General features: G+C 35.9%; 2 protein-coding genes across 3 annotated transcripts in view; both read right to left on the reverse strand.

Annotated features, from left to right (window-relative positions):
• Window positions 1-3,249: 3,249 nt before the first annotated feature.
• The window catches only part of PPP4R2 (protein phosphatase 4 regulatory subunit 2), a 73,321-nt gene continuing 53,307 nt past the window's right edge, over window positions 3,250-23,263 (reverse strand). For both annotated transcript variants that reach the window (XM_023199943.2, XM_023199947.3), the window contains exons 4-9: window positions 13,323-13,416; window positions 11,359-11,396; window positions 8,686-8,760; window positions 8,287-8,430; window positions 7,304-7,593; window positions 3,250-7,047 (exon numbers count right to left, since the gene is read on the reverse strand). In XM_023199943.2, the coding sequence (XP_023055711.1) occupies window positions 6,722-7,047; window positions 7,304-7,593; window positions 8,287-8,430; window positions 8,686-8,760; window positions 11,359-11,396; window positions 13,323-13,416 (967 nt within the window). In that variant the 3' untranslated portion in view covers window positions 3,250-6,721. The remainder of the gene's footprint in view (window positions 7,048-7,303; window positions 7,594-8,286; window positions 8,431-8,685; window positions 8,761-11,358; window positions 11,397-13,322; window positions 13,417-23,263) is intronic.
• Window positions 9,105-10,461, reverse strand: EBLN2 (endogenous Bornavirus like nucleoprotein 2). Its single transcript, XM_023199953.1, is given in 2 exon segments — window positions 9,105-9,832; window positions 9,834-10,461. Coding segments are annotated over 2 exon segments (816 nt in total). The 5' UTR covers window positions 10,337-10,461; the 3' UTR covers window positions 9,105-9,519.

Here is a 23,263-nt window from a genome sequence, read left to right on the forward strand (position 1 = left end):
TTTCTCCTTTCTCCCTTAAAAGAAACATCAGGTGCTGGACCAGATCTAGTTTATACCCATAGTCACTTAATGTTTGCAACAATCCTACCAGGTAGATTTAATTATACCCATTTTCCAGATGAGAAAACTAAGGGTCAAAGAAATATTGTAACTTACACAAGACGCCTCAGCTAGGAATGGTGAAGTTGTGACTTAACCCATATCATGCAACTCCCATGCTGCTCTCCTTTGCCCATTACACCATGCTACCTGATGGTCCTGCTCACCTAAGGCCAAGCAGAACTGCCTCAGCTGAGAAGCCTTCCCAGACTGCCACAGATGCACTAATATGACTCTCCTGTGCATCTATGCAAGTCACACACCAATTTTAGTTAAAATCTTGCATTATTTTCTTCAGGGTGACTGAATTCCTCAAATATGAAATTGGACTAAATGTACTCTCTTTAGCCCCCGAATACACAACTCATAGAAGTTGCTACCTAACAAGAGACATGCTTTTCTGCCTCTGTATGTTGTGTGTACCTCTTCTTACCTCCCTTTGTTGGGATTAAGTGAAATCTGACAGTCATCATTTCATGAAATTCCAACTGAATACTCAAACACCTGGAATTCTTTCTGTGCTCTGTTGTTTTTTAGAAGGAACTTATGAAATATACTGGAAAATCTTCCCTACCTCCTATACCTGGATACACTTCTAATATTCAATACAAAACCATCATGATAATGATCCCAAGACACTGCAAATTCTATTGCATTTTGAATCACCCAATATTGAGATACATTTATTTATGCTAAATCCCTGACTTTAAAATAACTGACATATTTGGCAAGCTGCTGGATCTTAACACATTTCCACCTTCAGAGTCTTTACTTGCACTGCCAGAGCTTGTGGGACAGGCATTTTTGACAAACCCACAGTGGAAACTAACCCACATATTTCAATAGAAATGTTACAATTGTTACATTTAACCACAGTAATACACTCACATGAAGGACTAAACAGCTTCTTACATAATAGCCTGAAAGTTAGCCACATTTTAAATAATTTAGATGAGAAACTGTATTCTGAGTTCCCATCAAGTAGCAATGTTTTCAGGCTAAAAGTGGGAAATTGCATGCATTCCTAAATACACATGGGAATTGTTAGTCACCAACTAAGTTTACCCTTCCATTCTGTAGCATTGCATGCAATGCAAAACAAAACAAAAAAACCAATATGATCCAAAATGAAGACAGAATACTGAACCCATATTTATCTCTCAAATTCTCAGCGATTATAGGCAGCATCAAAAGCCTCACAAGCCTACTCAACTGCAAAAATTTCTTGCTGCAAGTATTACTGATTATCATGTTCCATTACACCATGTCTAAAGCAGGACTTGGGCAATTTAATGATACGTCCCCCTGTGGCAGCACCTATCCCCTATAATATGTGGGTGTGTTGTGCTTTCTATAGGTAAGGGGTAGCTGGTCTCATTCACAGAAATTTCCTTTGTTAAGATGCTCACTTTCTGGTGATACCATCCAACTACCCACTGATTTCCTGGCAAGGGCATTCAACAGAATGTACTGCTCCCAATCCCACAAACCTTGTAGCAAAGTTGCAGGGGTGACCTTAGCACACTTCAAGTGGGCATAGACACAGGATCAGTAAAACATAGGAATCTAAAGTGGGCTGTAGACCTACCACTTGCTTTCGATTTTGTTATCACTTGTCAAACACAGGGCTAGCCTGTGAGGTTACAAAGATGAGTAAAACAGTGGGGTTGGCAGACTAGTATACAGGGAATTGGCTGGCATTTTGGAATATTCATTACTTTTAGTTATGGGAAGAAAAACTCTGAAAATGTACAAATAAAACCTAGACCACAAACTCTACTGCTAAATTTTAAACTTAAAATGTTCTGAAGAATAAAAGGGAATTGCACACTCTTCATTTTAAACAGGGAAGACTTCACACAGCTTATTCCTAGCCAGTGGAAAAATCAGTCTTCCCATCATTAGCCCTGAACTATGTACTAGTTATACTATTCAGTAAATAAAATTGACTTGGGGTAAGAGACCAAATATGAGAAGCTGAAAACTAAAAAATTCTTAAGGTTGGAAACACAGACAAGTACTCTCCTTAGTTCAGAGCCTCTTACTAAGATCTTCAGATCTTACCCTCTACTGTAGCTACTGCGCGGTAATATGCCTAAGAGGGCTGGCTGTGGTGGCTCATGCCTGTAATCCCAGCACTGTAGGAGGCTGAGGCGGGCAGATCACCTGAGGTCAGGAGTTCACCACCACCCTGGCCAACATGGTGAAACCCATCTCTGTGAAAAAAAATATATATACACGAAAATGAGGCAGGCATGGTGGTGCACGCTTATAGTCCTAGCTACTCAGGAGGCTGAGACAGAATTGTTTGAACCCAGCAGGCAGTGGTTCCAGTGAGCTAAGACCGAGATCGTGCCACTGCACTCTAGCCTGGGCAACAGAGGAAGATTCCGTTCCCCCCACCCCTCCCCACCCCCAAAAAAACCCCCAAAAACAGAAAAGGGACCCAGAGTTGAAAACAGAACCCTCCTCTCCACTTCAGGTAATTCTACACTTCTTGCCATGTAGTTGCCTGAAGGTGGGATTTCGAAAATGATTTTTTTTTTTTTTTTTTTAAAGACAGAGCCTCGATCTGTGGCCCAGGCTGGAATGCAGTGGTACGATCTCGGCTCACTGCAACCTCTGCCTTCCAGGTTCAAGCAATTCTCCTGCCTCAGCCTCCTGAGTAGCTGGGATTACAGGTGCCCACCACCATAAGCGGCTAACTTTTGTGTTTGAGACGGGGTTTCATCATGTTGGCCAGGCTGGTCTCGAACTTCTGGCCTCAAGATATCTACCTGCCTTGGCCTAAAGTGCTGGGATTACAGGCGTGAGCCACTGCTCCCAGCCTTTAAAATGCTTAACACAAATATTGTAAATATATACGTGCAAGCTAGTGCCAAATTACGGCAATGGAGAAACTTATTTAGGTCTGGATTTTGTTGACAATCAGCATGACTTGCCTGGCAAAGAACCACAACTGTCAAGGCTGATGCACCCTCTGCTGGAACACCTTGTCACCACATAAGAAACAGGGCTGTAACAAAGTCATGCATTAAGTTTCCTCAGTTGAGGATCTGAGGTGGGTGGTGGCATAGGGTGAGGTGTGGGGTAGGGGCGGCAGCAGGGTAAATAAACCATTATGGTACATAAAATAATTACACACATAAAAATATTCTAATTTATATTTTATTGCATTATGAAAATACATTTGGCAAAGTAATCTAGGCTCCAAGTTGAAATAAAATTCTGAAGAGTGTACTGATTTTTAAAATGTGAAATAGTAGATGTATTCTAACCAATACATACTAGCACTCTTATTAGGTCAAAACCCAATAAACCTAATTTTTATAATTCCATATGAAATTACAAGGCGTTTTGCATTCATTTTATGATTAGCACAAATCTTGAGAACTGACCCTCACTTTATCAAAACCAATGTTAAATTCCTGTTCAGAAGACAATTTGAAACACTACTGAAAATTTTCAATTCCTTTGGTTTTGTAAGTTGCATTTTCATCCTTACCATGTTACATTTTTTCATAATCAAACATTGTAGCAGCTTTAGATTCTGCCCAAGTACCTTTAAGTAAACTAGTATATTACATTTACATTATTTGAAAAATCGCTGATTTTACAAATGCAAAAATGCATAAATACATGCCTATCTACACCGGCAAAACAAAATACTCTGAATCTCAATGCTTTAACAGGCCACACTTTCTGGCCGAGGATTTCTGGGATGCCTTTCCAAGCCACAAGGCCTGGCTGGCAATTCCACTGCTCGAAAACACACTTCTGAAAGGTGTAATTACAATAAACCCTAAGCAGGTTAAATTTATCTAATAATCAACATTTAAAATATGACATTTTCGCTACTTTTGCTACATTTTTCAGAACTGAAAATATATATTTTTCAAAAATGTACAAGGATATTTTCACTTTTTAAAAGGGAAAAGTGCTAAAAACATAATACATCTCTCTCTCTCTTTCCTCATCAGCATCTTCAAATTTATTTTACATGTTGGGTTATAGTCTAGAGAACAGGTAAGTAATCTGCTCAAGGTCAGAAACAAAGTATCTTTAATCACTGAGGTCTCCATTCTTCATTTAGATCTTTTAACAGGACTTTGCTTGATGTATGTTAAGAAATATGCGTAAAATCAGACTTTTAAAAAATTCGTAAGTGAATCAGTTATTATTAGAATTGACATTTTCATTAAGCAAAGTCTGTGTTAAGTGCACCTATGAATACTTGCGGAAATTTACTTCCAAGTGGCCATCATTACCTAAAACCAGCTGAACAAGCTTTCCCAATTTAACTACAGAAGTATTCCACCTACCCTAAAGATATTCCATGAGCATTCTACAATTATCTGTATAAACAGCAACAAGTTTGATCTATGATCAACATATGAATATCTAATAAATATTAAAACTATTAAACTATAGATTAAAATGCAGATCTCTCATAGAGTTAAGTGATGGCATTTTGGTACATTCACCATTATTGTACTTTATTTAATAAAGAAATACATTTGCCCTTGCAAATACAACAATTGCAAGTTTACAAATAAAACCACAGACCTCAAAGTCATAATGCTAAATCTTCAACTTGAAACCAACAAAAGTAAATCAATTTGTTTACAAATGGTCCATGGCACTACAATTAAAATAAAAAATATCAAAGGTCACAGGATCTTAGGTAGGTTTATGACAATTTCATAAATATTCAAAAGAAAATTTCAAAATTTCTAAACTTAAATTTGCTTCATTTTAACATTTTTGAAAAAATTTTTTAAAATTTACAATGTTTAATTTTTCTCCCCTCTTGGATATAGTAAATCAATATTCAGATTTTATTTCAACTATTAGACATAGTCATAAATATATCATCTAGCTGTTGTGAACTTGACAGTCAAGTCAGTCAGTAGTATACTATCCTACAAACATAAATGGATCCAAATAGTTTTGGTATTTATAGTCATGACGATTTAAGTAGTCAAAATGCAAAACTTGTGGTTGCCCCCCAAATCACCCAAAAGCATATGATACAGTGTCAGAAACTGTTTGCATCAGTTTTAGAAGCCCATCTGTGTAGTTCAGGTATCTGAAACTTTAAAAAAGGGGATTCTTCCATATTTTGATAAAAATGTACTCGAATATTTCATAACATTAATATTTATTGCTTTATATGAATACTGTATTGAAAGCCCAAGCATTCAGTTTACACACAGAAATTATACAATTATATACCGCTTCACAAAGGCAGTGAACACATTACATTCTACAAAATCTACTTTACAGAAATTTAAAAACTCTAAATATCAAAAGGTACAGTTGAAGAAACAGGTATAAATTTGGCAGCCAGTAATTTTGACAGGGAAGTTGCAGTTTGCATGACTTTAAATATGTAAATTTGAAAATATTGAATTTAGAGTAATCATTGTGCTTTGTGTTGATCTGAAAAATATAACACTGGCTGTCGAAGAAGCATGTTCAAAAATATTTAATTCACTCCAAAATGTCATACAAATTATGGTGGTTTCTATGCACCCCTAGAGCTTCAGTCATTTAGCTCAGGTACATACTAAAGTAATATATTAATTCTTCCAGTACAGTGGTGTTTCATACCATTGACATTTGCATACTCTAGAATAATTTAGAAAGACACGTGTAATATTCACAATGTTCAGAAAAGCAAGCAAAAGGTCAAGGAACCTGCTTGGTTCTTCTGAGATGGTCTCATATCAGCTTCATAAACATTCATTCTACAAAATAGTAAGCTAACATTTGAACACAATTTCCAAGATAAAGCATATTTTCTCATAAATAATGAAGTCTTTTTCTCAGGCACCTCAGAAGTATACAAAAGAATTTGAGTTTGAACAGATCTCTTGGAATGTGTTTAACCTGGTATTTCAACAGACTTAAGATTTCCAGGGTTTCACAAGGGCCAGATTTTATTTCAATTACTCAGAAGAGAAAGAAAATGTCTTCTGAAAGAGGTGAACTCAATCATTACCAATAGAAAAAGTATCCACTGTATTCATCTCTTATAGAAACAGAAAAATATAACATTTCCCCCCTTAGAATAATATATATATATGTATGTATATATGACTTAAAGTTCCATTGTACGTAGCCAAACAATAAAATCTGGAAACCAGCATGAAACCCTACAATTCACATGTTAAAATGTTGAAACTATGACCAAAATATGAAAACTGCTAGAGCTATCAGAAAGAGACAAGACAAAAAGCTTCTTGCATACTTTATAAACTAAAAGTGATAATCTCAAAAAAACTTTTCAAAATTATAATTACCTTCCAGTTTAAAAACTTTAATCCTAAATTAAAAAAAAAAAAAAATCTATACACAAACCACTGATTTGCCCAGACCAAAAAAAAAAGAATGAAAAAAAGAAAGAAAGAAAAGTCAGCGGTAAGGTAAGCAGGACCCAGAGGAGCTGATATTCACAGTTCTTACATGTACAACTCTTTCAGGAATTATCCATAAAGTACTTTATTTTACAACCTGCTTCTCTTGTAAAACTAAAGGTCCACTTTATTACATAAAAGTTTTATACAGTGTTAAAACCAGAACTGTATGTAAAATACTGCATCTAAATGTTTCTAAATAGTTAGTCTTGTTCCATTGGTTCATCGGTGACTTCTGTGGCTTCATCATCATTTTCCATGGATGATTCTGAAAGAATCTCTCCAGTTTTACTGGAATTGGATCCTACTAATTCTTCTGTTTCACGGCAGTCAGAAGAACCACTACTTACAGGGCCTTCGTTTTCACCACCTTCAGAATGTAGTAAATCTTTCTCAGCTTGAGACACATCAGATTCCTCCATCTGATTATTTTCCTCAGAAGTCTCTTCATTCACAGTTAAGGCATCATCAGATTCTTTTTCTTGATTTTTTCTTTCTGGGATCATTTCTCTTGATGTCATAAAAGACTCTAAAAATAAGCAAATGTTGTTGTAGTTAAATTTTATTTTCAAAATACCTCCACAGTTAAGTTTCATGAATTCTGATATTCTATAGTTCAAATCACATCCCCTGAAATTCAGCAGCAACTACATACAGGTGGGAGAAAAGCCCAACATCAGCATTATAAGGAGTTCCATTATGTAAAATTCTTTCACGAAAAAAAATGAAGTACAAGAATTTGAGGATCTCCTTACTCCACCCTTTTACAGATGGTCTCTAAATACCTTCTTCTTCCTCTTCATCCTCTTCTTCATCCTCTTCTGTACAGTGCTGCCGGGTACAACGGCTTTCTTTGTCTTTATCCTGAGATGAAGATGATGCTTCTGTTTCTTCCACCATAACTGAAGAAATTTCACTGGAAGTTGTCTGACTGGCTGTTTCTCTGACTTCACTTTCTTTGTCAAACCTGAGTCTTTTTACCTCATGCCCCTCAGCTTCCACAGCATCTTCATCTGGATGTTTATTTTTCAAAGGGCTCACTGAGGAAACTTCTGATTCAGATGTCGAAGAGTCACTGTAAATGTTTTTTTAAAGTGTCATTAATAAGATTATTTTCCCCATCTTCTACATCCCCATTTTTAAGGTTAAATAATGTTTTAAATTGTATTTTAGTGTCAAAGTTAAATTGTAACACCTGAGCAAAGAAAAACACAAGAGAATAATATCGAGGTAACCTAAACTGTTTGATGAATAATTCCCAGTAGGACTCAGAAAAGCTATAAGACCTTTTTGTGCAATTCTCCAGTAAGTTAAATATTCTCCTACAACAAACCCACAAGTCTTCCATACTTCCATACTCCACATACTCTCTAAGTCCTCTCTCTCAATTAGTCTTCCTTCCCTTAAAATGATACGGAAAATTTGAAGATATAAATAAAAGGTGTCCTTTTATGAACTACAGTGAGAAACGATTCACAAAATCAACTTATTTATAAAGACCTTTTCTCTTTTCAAGTAACTTTCAGAAATAACAAATAGAATGGATCATATCTACTTTACTTTTAGACCCTACATAAACAGTCTCCACAAATTAGCAATTTTAAAGTCTTGTCTGTGTCCACCTTCAACATTTGCTACAGCTGCAAAGAGAAGCCAGTGCTCCTATAGACTGCATGAAAACCTTGTACTGTCCCTCAGAACTTATAAATAGTAAGTGATAAGTCCTGATTAAATGTTAACTTTTAATAAACATAAAACACATACAAACCTGTGATTTTTCTCTTCATTTTGCTGCAAATTTGCCTCTTTACTGTCTGTGCTCTCAGGCAACCCATTTGTTGTCATGGGGGCTGACAAAGAAACCTTTGGTCGATTAAGTGGCCTAGGTGTCCCAGGCCCATTTATATTAGACCTATAATAAGATAAATGAACATCATTTCTTATTTTTATAAAAAGTCATCCCTCTTAAGGTATGCTGATGTGAATATATCACAGAAGTATTTGCTGCAACTTTGTTTTCAGGCCCATGCCTTACCAAATTAACTAATTCTATGTAGTTCATCCTATAGTATCCATAAAATGCCCAATTTTTAGAAAGCACACTAAGCCTGCTACTCAAAATCAGGACAATGCAAACTCTGTAGGTATCAAAAATCTAGAATCTCACCTCTCAGTATAGCTTGGTGAATTTCCAGGAAACATAACACCATTCATTCGATTTAAACTATTGGAATTGTTTTTCCTATAAGAAAAGAAAATATACTTGTGGATGACTTAATTTTTTTTTTCTTTTTTTTAGACGGAGTCTGGCTCTGTCACCCAAGCTGGAGTGCAGTGGTGCGATCTCAGCTCACTGCAACCTCCACTTCACAGATTCAAGCGTTTCTTGTGCCTCAGCCTCCCAAGTAGCTGGGATTATAGGCGTGCGCTGCCACACCCAGCTAATTTTTGTATTTTTAGCAGAGATGGGGTTTTTGCCATGTTGGCCAGGCTAGCCTCGAACTCATGACCTCAAATGATCAACCCACCTCGGTCTCCCAAAGTTTTGGGATTACAGGCGTAAACAACCACACCCCCTTTTTTTTTAATAACAAGAATTAGTTCATGTTAAGAGCGCAAGGATCCATGATTCCACCCAACGCTCCCCGCTCAAGATCTTACGGGGTAGATGCCATCTGAAGCAAAGGGAGTGTGATGGTTGATCCTGGTATAATATCAGGAGCTTTAAATCCCGAAAATGTGGGGTTGCTCCTCTTGGCCCAGCAGTTTGCCGTTGCTGCTAAGTTTGGGAACATTCGTGGTGATAGCTGCCTAAAAATGGGGTGGCAAAGTACACCCCCAAACTCAAAATATTTCCCCAATGTCTTTTTAACCATTGTTTTTTTCTCCTCAAAGACTGGGATCTCAGACACAATGGCAGGTAGAGCAATGGAGCCATCCATGCACTGATCTAGAAACATTCTCACAGCATAATAGGTTGTCATCTGTGCTTTCTTGACAACTAACTTGACTTGCGTAGCTTGCGTAGAGGGGATTCAAACTCTCCAAAAAGAAATGTGAACATTAATTCTCCGACCCACGGTCTTGAGCTGATTCAGTCTATGGCTGATTCTGCATTGTAGCTCATTAGCAGATCAGCACTCTCACCATGTGAAAGTCTTCCAATAGATGCCATCATTGCCTTGAATGGTCTCTGAACTTGGAGACTGCTGGCGCAAATCTTATCACTTGATCCAGCGGCAACACCTATCAAAAGGTCACAGCAGTGGCGGAGAACTGATGACTTCTCAAGGGCAATAAAGTTAGGCATATCTGAATCCGCTAGCACAAGGAGTATCCATTTCCTTGTTCTTGTTCCCAACCACAATATTAGACCTCTTGCTCACACCAACACTCAGTAATGCCTCGTGTAACCCATCAAATATAAAACACAAGAATACTAAACTGGGGGTCACAGGGTGGAAATGAGATTTATGTGCCGGGTCTAGCACAGACTTGGCTGCTTTTTTAATGTCCTTAACATCCCCAATGCTGGGTTGGGGTTCCAATGCATCCAGTGGATACTATCTGCTTTTCCCAGATAGCTCAAAACTTCCTTGAAGGTCAGGGAGCCCACTCCTGTCCATCGCGTCATCTGTTGGGCTGCTGGTCTGTGAGTCCTTTCTTAGATGAGACATTGTGGGTGATTGGTTCCGACTTAATTCTTTAATTTTGGTAAGAATCATGGGTCTAAAAGATCTTTTGTAAGATCTGTCACAGACCCAAACAAAAAGACTGTGAGAATTAACACAGGCATACAATTTAAGAAAAGAATCCATTATTAGTCACTATGACTTGACTCTGCACTTCTTTACCATTTTTCCAAAATACCTCATGGTCATTAGCAAAACAAAACATATTTTGGTTCATAAAAGGAATTTTTATCATATATATATTTTAATAGTTTTTCTGTCAAGAAATACAGTATGGGATTATTTTAGTATCTTATTTAGCAACGTAAGTATATTCTTGAGAACATTCTAAAAACAAATTGACTGGGCTGGGTGTGGTGATTCACACCTGTAATCTCAGCACTTTGGGAGGCTAAGGTGGGAAGATGACATAAGCCCCCAAGAGTTTAAGGCTGCAGTGAGCTATGATCACTCATCACTGCACTCCAGCCTGTGTAACTCAGTAGTCTATGAAAGCAGAGTCAGATTAACCTTAAACCAATGGTTCTCAGCAGGGAACAACCTCCCCTCTCTGCCTTTCACATCTCCAGGGGACATTTGGCAATGTCTAAAGATATTTGGAGGGGAACACTACTGGCATAAATGGGTAGAGGTCAAGGACGCTGCTAAACCTCTTATAATCCCCAGGACACCCACTCACAATAGAATTATCTGGCACAAAATGTCCATAGTTCCAAGGTTGGGAAATTGTGCCCAAATTTAATTCTTACTTTGCCATATATAAATCTTGACAACTGGAAATATTTTCCATCATAAAGAGAAAAGCCATCAAGTAACTATTCCAAACATGGGAATTATGACCTAGAGATACCCTGGAAAGGCATCTAGAATGGCATCTCAGGGACATGGGTGCCACAACAGTATGTAAATCCAACAATATTAAAATTACAGTAAATCAACTGCTTTAATCCAAATCTCTTTACCAGAAAAAACATATAGATAATGTTATCAGTAATATTCTACTTTGGGGACTCAATGGTAGGTTCACAAGTATGTTATCACACTTTATTACATATAAAATTCAGTCTGTTTTAAGAATAATGTATTAGAAGCAATAAAATGATTAAATATAGTAAATAATATACTAGAAATAGAAAAAATATACTTACTCTGAAGAAGGATAAACACAGCTAACAACCATTACATTCTGCAATAACAAAAATCAGTGATTTAGTACGAAGAAAAGTACTACAACATAAAGTTTAATCATTTGTTTCTAAAATCACTCTGGTAGGTTAAATCTCCATTGATTTTAATTTTGCTAATGAAGGAAAATAAATGGTTAAAAATGAAAACTGGTAAAACAAAAACTAAAACAATTACAAAGGACCAAAAGAGAATATCCTACTCAGCCACTGATTTTTTTCCTACTTATTTTTTTGTCCTAGTTATTCTAGACCCCTAACATCATATACTATATGTAGTAGAGGAACTAAGCTCAGATGGAATCAACAAAGATGTTGAGAGATTGAAGTACACATGTAATTGATTTTAGGACACATGTAATCGAATTAGGACACATGTAATTGATTTTCCTTACAAAGCAACACCCAATCCACAGCCTGTTGTGTTGCATCATATATCCCACAGAAAGACTCAAGCCTTTTTTGTAATATATTTATATGATCTTCCCGGTAAAAATAACTTTACTAATATTCAGTGTTCGCTGTTTATTATGAGTCACAGTAAGTGTTCTGCATTTAATCCCCTTCATAGCCCTATTATTAACCACATATTACAGAGGAGAAAACTAACTGGCCCAAGGTCACACAACTATGAAGCACTGCAACCCTGATTTAAAGGCAGGGCACCTGGTATGACTACTGTAACATAATGCTTCTTTATCCAAAGATCTCAAAAATGTAATTATTACAACTCCTGGAGCTGAAAAATAAGTACTGATGAGCCATCTCAGTTTCCTGGCCTTTGGGAATATTATTCAATTGAGTGTACAGAGGATCAACAAAATATATTAATCCAGTATGGCCTCAAGAACTATTGTAAATCACTATGTAATGGTTTTTGATTCCTGTTCCCAGGGTAAAATAAAGTGAATTTGAACCAGATTCTTAAATCAACACTGAAGTGTTTTTGGACCAATCATCAACTGAAAATTAGAACCCATTAGTCCAATCTTGGTTCTCACAGGGCTCCTTCATTGTTCACTCAAGACAAGTCAATATCTTACTTTTCATTCCCTTAAACACCTTGAGTCTTTGTTCTTCACACCATTTCCTTTTTTTTTTTTTTTTTTTTTTTTTCTGAGACAGAGTCTCACTTTGTTGCCCAGGCTGGAGTGCAATGGTGCCATCTCAGCTCACTGCAACCTGCGTTTCCTAGGTTTAAGCAGTTCTCCTACCTCAGCCTCCTGAGTAGCTAGGATTACAAGTGTGCACCACCACGCCCGGTTAGCTTTTGTATTTTTTGCAGAGACAGGGTTTCACCATGTTGGCCAGGCTGGTGTCGAACTCCTGACCTCGTGATTCACCCACCTCAGCCTCCCAAAATGCGGGGATTACAGGCATGAGCCACCGCACCAGGCCCACACCATTTCTTTTATTCAGAATACCCTTCCCTTATTCTAACACTCCTTCAACCCCCTCCACACACAAACACTAATGTTTATCTCTAAATCTGACCTGCATGTTTCTACTCAATACCTCATTTACATGCTTGGCACCAACAAGTTTCCAAAGTTATGTACCTCTGAACTCCAGAATTGGGAAAATGAATTCCATGGGTAAGTTTATAAAACGCTCTATAAAGTTAAAATAGCAATTATAACGTCTCAGAACCTTTAATAAGTTGATGTACACTATGAATTTCCAAGAAATAATAAGCTGCTTTCCCCCAAACTTCAATGATCAACACACAAACCCTCCTCTACCCGCTCCTATTAAATCTCTCCATAAAACATAGAATGCAATTTGGAAAACAATTTGGGAAACTCAAGGTAGGCTAGAAAACATATTTCAAGAAGTGGTACCTGAAACGGATCCTACTCAATGTTCTTTTCTGAAAATAAAAGCTATTACACCACAGCATAATATAATTCCAATAATAAAATAAATACCTTTTCTACTCCTCTGAGAAATTTGTCTGTTCCTGTATAGTTTCTCCTTGGATCCGTTAACAATTCACATAGTCGCTGAATAGTAAAAGGGATACTGCAAAAATATACAATTTTACAGTGTGAGATCACTGATAATCAAGAGAACTAGGAACATTATTTATTTTGCTAGGTAAAGCTGTATCTAGTCACCCATGTGTTAAGTTACAAAAGAAAATGCTATAATAGGGAAATAAACGGATGAGTCTTTTAAAAGTAGACAATAAAATAAGCATACCTTTCTATGTAACAAAAAATCCAACTCTCCCTTCCTTTAAAAAGCAATAAAGGCAGCGGGGGAGAGGTGAATGGTTAATGGTTACAAAAATATAGTTAGATAGAATGAATAAGATCTAGTATTTAATAGCACAATAGGTTGACTACAATAATTTATTGTACATTTTAAAATAACTAAGAGTATAAGTGAACTGTTTGTAACATAAAGCACACATAAATGCTTGAGGTGATGGACACCCCATTTACCCTGATGTGATTATTATGCATTGTATGCCTGTATCAAAATATCTCATGTACCCCATAAACATATAAACCTACTATTTACCCACGCAACTTTTTTTAAAGCAACTTAGAACACCCAAAATCAACAGAAAGCTTCAAAACTGAGGAAAAACTTTTTATGTAATATTCTAAATCCTGATAATTTGATTTTTAAGTTTACAACAGAGGTAACACAAATAATAATCAAGCTGGGGTTTATTTAATATAGAAATTTTTCCTCAAGTATTATTCTGCACTGAAAGGTTTCTTTAAAATGTTCACACAAAACTACAAATAAAGTATTTTAAATGTGGTTCTGCTCCATTATTACAATTTCATATATAATCTACATGTTTAACCCAACTTAAAATATAACAATATTTATTTAACTTTACCCAATACTTTCACTATACTTCAATTTTTGCTTGATTATAGTAAATAAAAAACTGATATAAGTTGGAACTAAAATCATTTTATAAGTATTTTTAAAAGTTTTGAGCTCATGTAGCTATTAGCATTCATAAGAATTACAAACTGAACAGAACAGCAGTTATGAGCACGAAGTACGACAAACGCAGCTAAGAAGTACAAACATAAATCTTCAGACTTCAGTGTCTGCCATATCAATCTATTTATTCTCTTTAATGAAAAGAATTACAAAGCCTCAAATTAATATTTAACATTCACAAAGGTCTTCACTTTTTATAGGCAGTGTGACACAGAATTTTCTGTGGTATATCAGCTAGTGAGTTATAATGCCAGAACTCAAACCCAGTCTCTCTAACTTCAAATCTCATGTCCTTTCCACTGTACCACACATACTTTACAAAATTATAGCTGTTTGTTTTCTAACTGGATAAACTATATTTGGTTCTCATATTCTTTGTGTCAATACTATTCTTATGTTCAAAGTATAATATGTGCAAAAAATTCTGAAGATGCTTAAAGTACATGTTATTGATATGAGAACAAATGTTTTTAGATAAATTTGAGAGTCCAAGAATCAATCTTTTGTCTCAAACCTAAAATCGAAACCAAACCTAAAAGTGAGAAAACTGTTCTACCAAAAAACAAGGCACAGAATAAAAGATTCAATGTTTGCTTGAAAACACAAACATTCAGAAGCAACTAGAAACTGCTCTGGGTTTCTGAGGAAGAATACTTTTTTGCTTTTGAAAATCTACTCAGAGTGAAGTACAATGTCAAAATGAAGAATCCCTTTAAATGGGGAAGTACAAAGTACACCAACAGCATTATTAATTATGAAACAATAAGCTTACACATCTTCTGTTTCAGTCCTATAAAGACAACACATAATTGGAAATCTATAGCTAATACACAAAACTAACTTCACTTTTAAAATGTTTAAGCATTTTCCACATGTATAACAGACAGTATCAGTTTCTCAACTGTCTGTCCATGAAACCCAGTATTATCATGGATTTCAGAATGTTAGTGGTATAACTCACCTTAGCTCCTCTTCTAGTTCACTGCTCTTCAAACCTTACACACACATCACACCTAAGCTATTTCCTCATTAATCACCCCATAGTGACAGTGTAATTAAAAGTTTATTATTCAAAATATACAAAATCGCACCAACAGTTTGGGTATTCAACAAGTGTTTGGGTATTCAAATAGTACTTAACTGAAACATACTGTCTAGTCGTTATGCTTTTTCTTCCAACTAAAATTCTTTCCCACATTAAAACCTAATGTTTTCTCACTAATTAAAATTACTTTTAACACATGAGTATTTTAAAACTTCTTGTTTAACATTTACACTGAATGTTTTGGCTAATTTTCTTTAGAAATCTAAGTTAAATTGTAGCCAATTATTAATATTTTATGTGTTGGTTAATATTAATACTGCTTTGGGAGGGGGGTATGTGTTTACATAGCAATGCTAGCAATAACAGCCTATGATAAAACGAGTTTAAGTTCTTAGACAATTTCAGAAACTTTTTTCAAATGACTGTTATTTCAAAAAGTAAAAGAAGCTTTTAAAAGTCATTTTACCAAGTATCCAATAGATGGCACTAAAATGTCACACAACACTTCCTTTTCTCACATGACAGTCTTAAAACCCAACCAAACACTTCCTGCAAATCAATGCATCTACTGGAAATATTAGCATGATAAATGAATGTAACAACAGCATTGAAAGGTCTCTTTACATACACACTGTACTTTTAAAGTTATTCCATAAATATAAGAGCCTATTATAAACTAGAAATACCAACCTTGCTCAACAGCACAGTGGAAAGCCATGTAAACAATTACAATTACAGTAATAAGTAACAACGTTGTATAAAAAGTGCTACGGAGACGTAATAAACTGTATGCCAAGCTTAGTACGCGTGACACCGTTATGGATAACTTAATTTAAGGAAGGCCTCTAAAAGGAGGCACAAGAATAAACCAGATAAACCAGTACAAAATGAATGCATCTGGTACAAGTATATGAAAGCTCTGCTCTCTGATACTCATCCATTAGACACAGCATACAAAATAGTTTATTCTAACTTCTGAAAATACTAAGACTTTTTCCACACCTACTAAGAAAAGCAAATATAGGGAGAAGAGTGTTAAATACACATGCCACTCATTCTCAATGAAGTCTGAACTGAAATCCTTAAATTTGGTGGGGAGTGGTGACCAGATGTTCATTAGCAAAGGTATACTGTAAAACAAAAAGCTTTGGGCCAGGCACAGTGGCTCCCGCCACTTTGGGAGGCCGAGGCAGGCGGATCCCCTGAGGTCACGAGTTCAAAACCAGCCTGGCCTGTAGTCCCAGCTACTCAGGAGGCTGAGGCAAAAGAATTGCTTGAACCCGGGCAGTGGAGGTTGCAGGTTGCAGTGAGCCGAGATCGAGTCACTGCACTCCAGCCTGGGTGATAGAGAGATTGTCTCCAAAAAAAAAAAAAAAGCAGCATCTGGCTTACTCTGCAGATATATCATCTGATTTATTCATGGTAAAATGGAAAACTAAGAAGACATAAGGAACTGAAAAAAGGACATGACTAGATAGCAGCTCAAATTTTTTAAAACTGTGCCTACAAAATCCAGTAACATTTTTTAAACCCTCACACACACATTAAGGATCCACCTTTCCTAAATATATACATATTTTAATGCACACACACACGCGTACAGCACCCCACTAGGAGACCTTACACAAACTGAATTTACCTAAGTCTTCATGGGTCTTATGAGTCTTGTCTGAAAACAAGGGTTCTAAACAAGTACACTTTAAAGATTATCATGATGACTAAATATGACATAATGTATATGGCATATTAAATCATCTAACAGTGCCTAAAATATTTTAGAAAGTTCAATAAATCTTAGTTCTTATTGTCATCATTCCGTCTACTCTTTGACAGAGATTGTGGGAAAGCACAAATGGTCCAAAGACCAACAAAACCAAAAGTACAGCTCTGTCTTTAAAAATATTCCCTTTAATTCCAGGGAAAACAACTAACCCTAATTAATAGGATCGTACATTTTACCTTATATATCTTAATTTGAATACAAGCTGTCCCTATTTATTTATTTATTTTTAAGCAGAAGTCTTGTATACCTAAAAGCTATGAAAATTCAAATACCAAGAAAGTTGCTGAATATCAGAGAAAGACATCTCAACATAAGTAGCAATTCAGTGCTATTTTTTTAAAAAATAAAATTTAAGTCGTAAGGCTAAACACTAAAGAAATAATGTCCTAAGTATGTATTTTAACCTAAATTTCTATAAAAGTACTAAGTTGAAAAGAAGGCACTCAAAAAATAAATGCACACTTCGTTCAGACTCTAAGAAAATCAGTTAACTATCCTAACTTTATATTATATAAGCAACTTTTCAACATGAAAAAGACAAAGGAATGTAACATGTAGCACAGAGGCTACTGGAGCAAAAAGCTAAAGAAATGACCATAAAATCCGACATCCCACTAAATAAAAAGTCAAAACAGTCATTCACTTTCATTTTACCCATGTATACGTAGATTTTACTGTCTTTTCTGACTAAATGACATTAGTGGTGTCTTAGTTAACATAAATATTGATTTAAACTTAACCATCTACATGGAAACTAATAATATCTGTTATCAAAGACTGAATAAGTTTATAATTTTGTTTACACCTACAAAGTCTTACAAAAGTCAGAAATACCATTAGAATCCTGTGGTATTAGCTTTACTTGAAGCAATATGCTCTTTCTGTACTCAGGCTTTAATATTTACATAAAAATATACATTCATAAATATTTATATTTACGAATTTTGGGTTAACGAGTGGTGCAGACACTAGTTTACCTACATCATTGGGATTCCTTATTATTAAAAGAGGCGAAATTAGCCGGGGGCAGTGGCTCATGCCTGTAATCCCAGCACTTTGGGGGCCGGGGCGGGTGGATCACCTAAGGTCAGAAGTTTGAGACCAGCCTGGCCTACATGGTGAAACCCCATCTCTACTAAAAATACAAAAATTAGCCACGTGTGGTTGATGCACGCCTGTAATCCCAGCTACTCAGATGCCTGCGGCAGCAGAACTGCTTAAACCCAGGCAACAGAGCAACACTCTGTACCCACCAAAAAAAAATTCATACACCTACAATTTTAAGCCTCAAATCAAATGACAGATTTCACTTATTTTTTGAGATGGTGTCTCGCTCTGTCACCCATGCCAGAGTGCAGCGGCACAATCTCGGCCACTGCAACCTCTGCCTCCTTGGTTCAAGCGATTCTCTTGCCTCAACCTCCTGAGTAGCTGGGACTACAGGCACTTGCCACCACGCCCGACTAATTTTTTTGTATTTTTAGTAGAGATAGGGTTTCACCGTGTTAGCAAGGATGGTCTCGATCTCTTGACCTCGTGATCTGCCTGCCTCAGCCTCCCAAAATGCTGAGATTACAGGCATGAGCCACCACGCCTGGCCTAATTTTGCCTCTTTTATTAATAATAAGGAACCCCAATGATGTTAAGTAAACTAAAGTCTGCACCACTCCTTAACCCAAAATTCATCTACAGCAATTGTCAAAACTTTTAATAAAGTTAATCATCTCTTGGGAGTTTCTATAGTATGAAGTTATTTTATTTACATTAAATATAACTAGCAAGAAAACATCAATTAACTTCTGTTATTTTCAATTTTTAAGTTTATTAAAGAGAGTATCACATCAAGCCATATTACCACTAGACAAGACCAGGTGGGGAACAGTAAGGAGGGATGGTTACAAAATGATGCCAATTCTCAAGTAATTATCCTAAGAGAAAGAAAGGGGGTAAAGAAAAAACAAGCAGGGGTGGGTGGGTGTGGGTTTGTGTGAGAGAGACAGAAATCTGCCACAAATAAGTACATTTTAACTAATATACTCAACAAACACTGACACAAATAATTAACAGCACAAAAATCTATTTCCCCAGTCAATTGGGGAGCACAAAAATCAGGAAACAATAAAGTGAGTCAACAGTGTCAGAGAACAAAGTAATAAATGGCTAAAGAACCATTCTCTCAGTCCCTGAATTATCTGCAGCTAACCGTAAAGCAAACCACACACAAACTGAAAATCAAATGGGGGTTATGTTTTATTCTACAATCCAGATTTTGGAGTACAAAAGTCTCATATATAACTTTAAAAGATCATGAGCAATACTCTCAGCTGTGACTGACTACCTGCCTAACAGATGATATAAAGATTATTAGGTATCAAAAAGTTTTTCACTTTCCAGACCTCCTCATAAATATAAAAGAATGCTATTTTAGTCTACTATTCACAGAGTGAGGAGGCTGCCTACTTTAGAGAGGTCTTAGAGATAACAGCATTGACAAGAAAGGGTCAAGACTTGAGAGATGAATTTATTTTTATATTCTTTCATTTTGAAAAATACAGAGAACATAAAATGGTATCTTTCAAAACTTCCAGGAATGTAACTTACACGCTCTCTATTCCTCAAAATGCCTCTTCGTGTATATGCCATTATAGGAATGAACCATTACCTATTAGCAATTCCTAAATTATATTCATGGTCTCTGTAATAGGAAGAGGATTTTCATAAATGGCCCTGGTTTGAGTAAACCCATATACTGTTTTTTATTATAATCCCAATCAGAGGGCATAAAATGGTCTTTGACCATTTCATTATAATTTTTAGTTTCGTTCATTTTAATTTTTGGTGTTTCTCAAACTGTAACTTCAGTTTTGCAGAGTAGCTATAATCCATCTTTTATGAAATTTTAAAGTTCCAAAGTAATTTTAAAAGACAAGAAAATGACAAAAAAAAAGGAAAAAAAGAAATTAAGCATTCCACTGTGATTCTTCTATGCCTCAATACACAAAATACAGATATAAATACACTTTTATTCTTTAATTCTTTTTTTCTAGTGCTCAGTTATTCAATATTTATTCTTTTCTTTACTCATTCATTCATCCATCAATCCACGCATCTAGTCAATCCATACTCGTCTGTTTGAGAACCTACTATACTCAGGCACTCACTCTTCTAGGCCGTGTTTGGAAAAGCCTGTTACCCCAGCTCTCCAGAAGCTTATAGTTCAGGATATCAAGTAAACGAATGCATGGACAATTTCCATCTCAAAGAGGGAAAAACTTGTACTCTGGCCAGACGCAGTGGCTCACGCCTGTAATCCCAGCACTTTGGGAGGCCGAGGCAGGCGGATCACAAGGTCAGGAGATCGAGACCATTCTGGCTAACACGGTGAAACCCTGTCTCTACTAAAAACACAAAAAAATCAGCCGGGCATGGTGGCAGGCGCCTATAGTCCCAGCTACTCCGGAGGCTGAGGCAGGAGAATGGCATGAACCTGGGAGGCAGAAGTCGCAGAGAGCTGAGATTGCGCCACTGCACTCCAGCCTGGGCAACAGAACGTCTCAAAAAACAAAACAAAAAAAAACAGAACAAAAAAACCCCACTTGTACTATGATAACACACTAAAATAATTTAGAAAACAGATAATCTTTCTTATAGCAAAATACTAGGAAGCATTTAACATAAAACTTTCACAAATTAAAAGCAAAAATAACAAAAACTTACCAATAAGAAATTTAGCAAAAGAAAATTATTAATAATTAATAAGAAAATTAGCAAAAGAAAGCCAAAAGAGGATATAAAGGGCAATTCACAGAAAAGCTGTAAGTACATAAAAAGATGTTCCATTTCACTTGCAATCAAAGAAACACAAATACAGACACATACACAGTACTGAAGAATTACAGTATCTGCACTTACTACAAACGAAAGCATCAACAACCACATTTTGCTAAGTCAATTTTGCAGTATTGATAAACTGAAAATTAAGTGTTCATAAGCTAACCTAGCAATTACATTTCTACAAATTAAAAAAAGCAACAATCTGGCCAGGTGTGGTGGCTCACGCCTGTAATCTCAGCACTTTGGGAGGCCAAGGTGGGAACATCACCTGAGGTCAGGAATTCGAGATCAGCCTGACCAACATGGAGAAACCCCATCTCTACTAAAAATACAAAAATCAGCTGGGCGTGGTGGCACATGCCTGTAATCCCAGCTACTCGGAAGGCTGAGACAGAAGAATCCCTTAAATCCAGGAGGGGGAGGTTGCGGTGAGCCAAGATGGCTCCATTGCAGCCTGGGCAACAAAAGCGAAACTCCACCTCAAAAAAAAGAGGCAACAATCTAGACATATATTCAAAACATGACATTCATCAACAAAACATATGTGGAAGGACGCTCACTACAAGCACTGCTCGTTAACAGCCAAAAAAAAACAAATGTCTACCACCAATCAGGACAGGCAAATAAAAACTTATAATCTACTCACATAATAGAAAACAATGCAGCCATTTCAAATAAATAGATAGCTTTAAATGTACTAATATAGACATGTTGAAGCTTCTCTAAAATGAAAATACAACTAGCATATAGCACGATTCTACTTTCATTCTTTATGTACTTCTGTAACAGTGGGGATCTTTTTAAAAGCATGAACATACACCACTTTTGTAATTTAAAGATAATCTATTATAAATGGGGGGGAGGAATGTATAAGAATGGACAAACCCTCAAACTGGTGGAAAACCAACAAAATGTCACTTCTTAGTAAATATTTTGAAAAACTATACATATATAAAAAACACAAAAATTGAAAATTTTAGACATGTTTCAACATACCAGTATATTAAAATACAGACAAAAAACGAGTAAATTAAAAACAGAAAAATCTTAATGTATCACTGATTAAATAAGACTTAGATTCGGCCTGCTCAGAGAAAAGTGATTCATAAACTGCCATTCTGAAAAATCAGATTTAAAAAATAGAAGTTCGGGCCAGGTGCAGTGGCTCATGCTTGTAATTCCAGCACTTTGGGGTGCTGAGGCAGGTAGATCACTTGAGGTCAGGAGATCCAGACCAGCCTGGCCAACATGCTAAAACCCTGTCTCTACTAAAAATACAAAAATAAATAAATAAATAAAATTAAAATTAAAAAATAGCTGGGTATGGTGGTGCACACCTCTAATGCCAGCTATTTGACAGGCTGAGGCTGGAGAATAGCTTGAACTTGGGAGGTGGAAGTTGCAGTGAGCCAAGATGGCGCCACTGCATTCCAGCCTGGGTGACAAAGACTCCATCTCTAAATAAAATAAAATAAGATAAAATAAGATAAACTAAACTAAACTAAAATAAAATAAAATAAAAATGGTTCGAAAATAAGAAGTTTTAAAAGAAGAATGCTCAGGCATTTAATGACTGTTCGAATCATTTTCTGAAGTAGGTGAATTACCTCTTTTACAGATTAAGAAATTACAAATATTTAGATTTATGTAATAAATACATAATACACACGTATATTTATATTTTATTATAATATGTATACATAATTATGTAATACATGTATTTGTTTCTAGCCCAACTTAATATGAAAGAACTGAAAATAGTATTTGCTATTACTAAGAATCACAAGTAAATCTGCTTACAAAGCAGCGGTATAATTTGACCTGCTTCACCTTAACTTTTATTTTTGAATGACGGCCATAATTTATTGAAATAAAAGATAAGTCACTATATCTAAGTACTATTTATATATATGTACAATTTATAAATAACCCTGAGAAGTATTCTTATCTTGAATGTATTCATTTAGTTCAACAGTAAATCTTACGCAACATGCTTCTAAAACATATCGTGGCTATTTCTTGGATAAGTGCCTCTGAAATGTTTTTTTTTTTTCCTTTTTCTGAAAATTTTTAAAATATTAAGATCGATATGGAAATATACACATATGGTTAAATACTTTCAACAGTCCAACAGGGTGCACAGTGAAAATAGGTCTCTCCTTCCCATCCCAGGCCCCCAGGGGTAACTATAACTGATGAACCTCAAAGACAAAAGCTGTGATTTCTTCCCCCAAAAT

This window comes from Piliocolobus tephrosceles, chromosome 2, assembly GCF_002776525.5.
Source record: "Piliocolobus tephrosceles isolate RC106 chromosome 2, ASM277652v3, whole genome shotgun sequence".
In the NCBI taxonomy this organism is placed as follows: Eukaryota; Metazoa; Chordata; class Mammalia; order Primates; family Cercopithecidae; genus Piliocolobus; species Piliocolobus tephrosceles.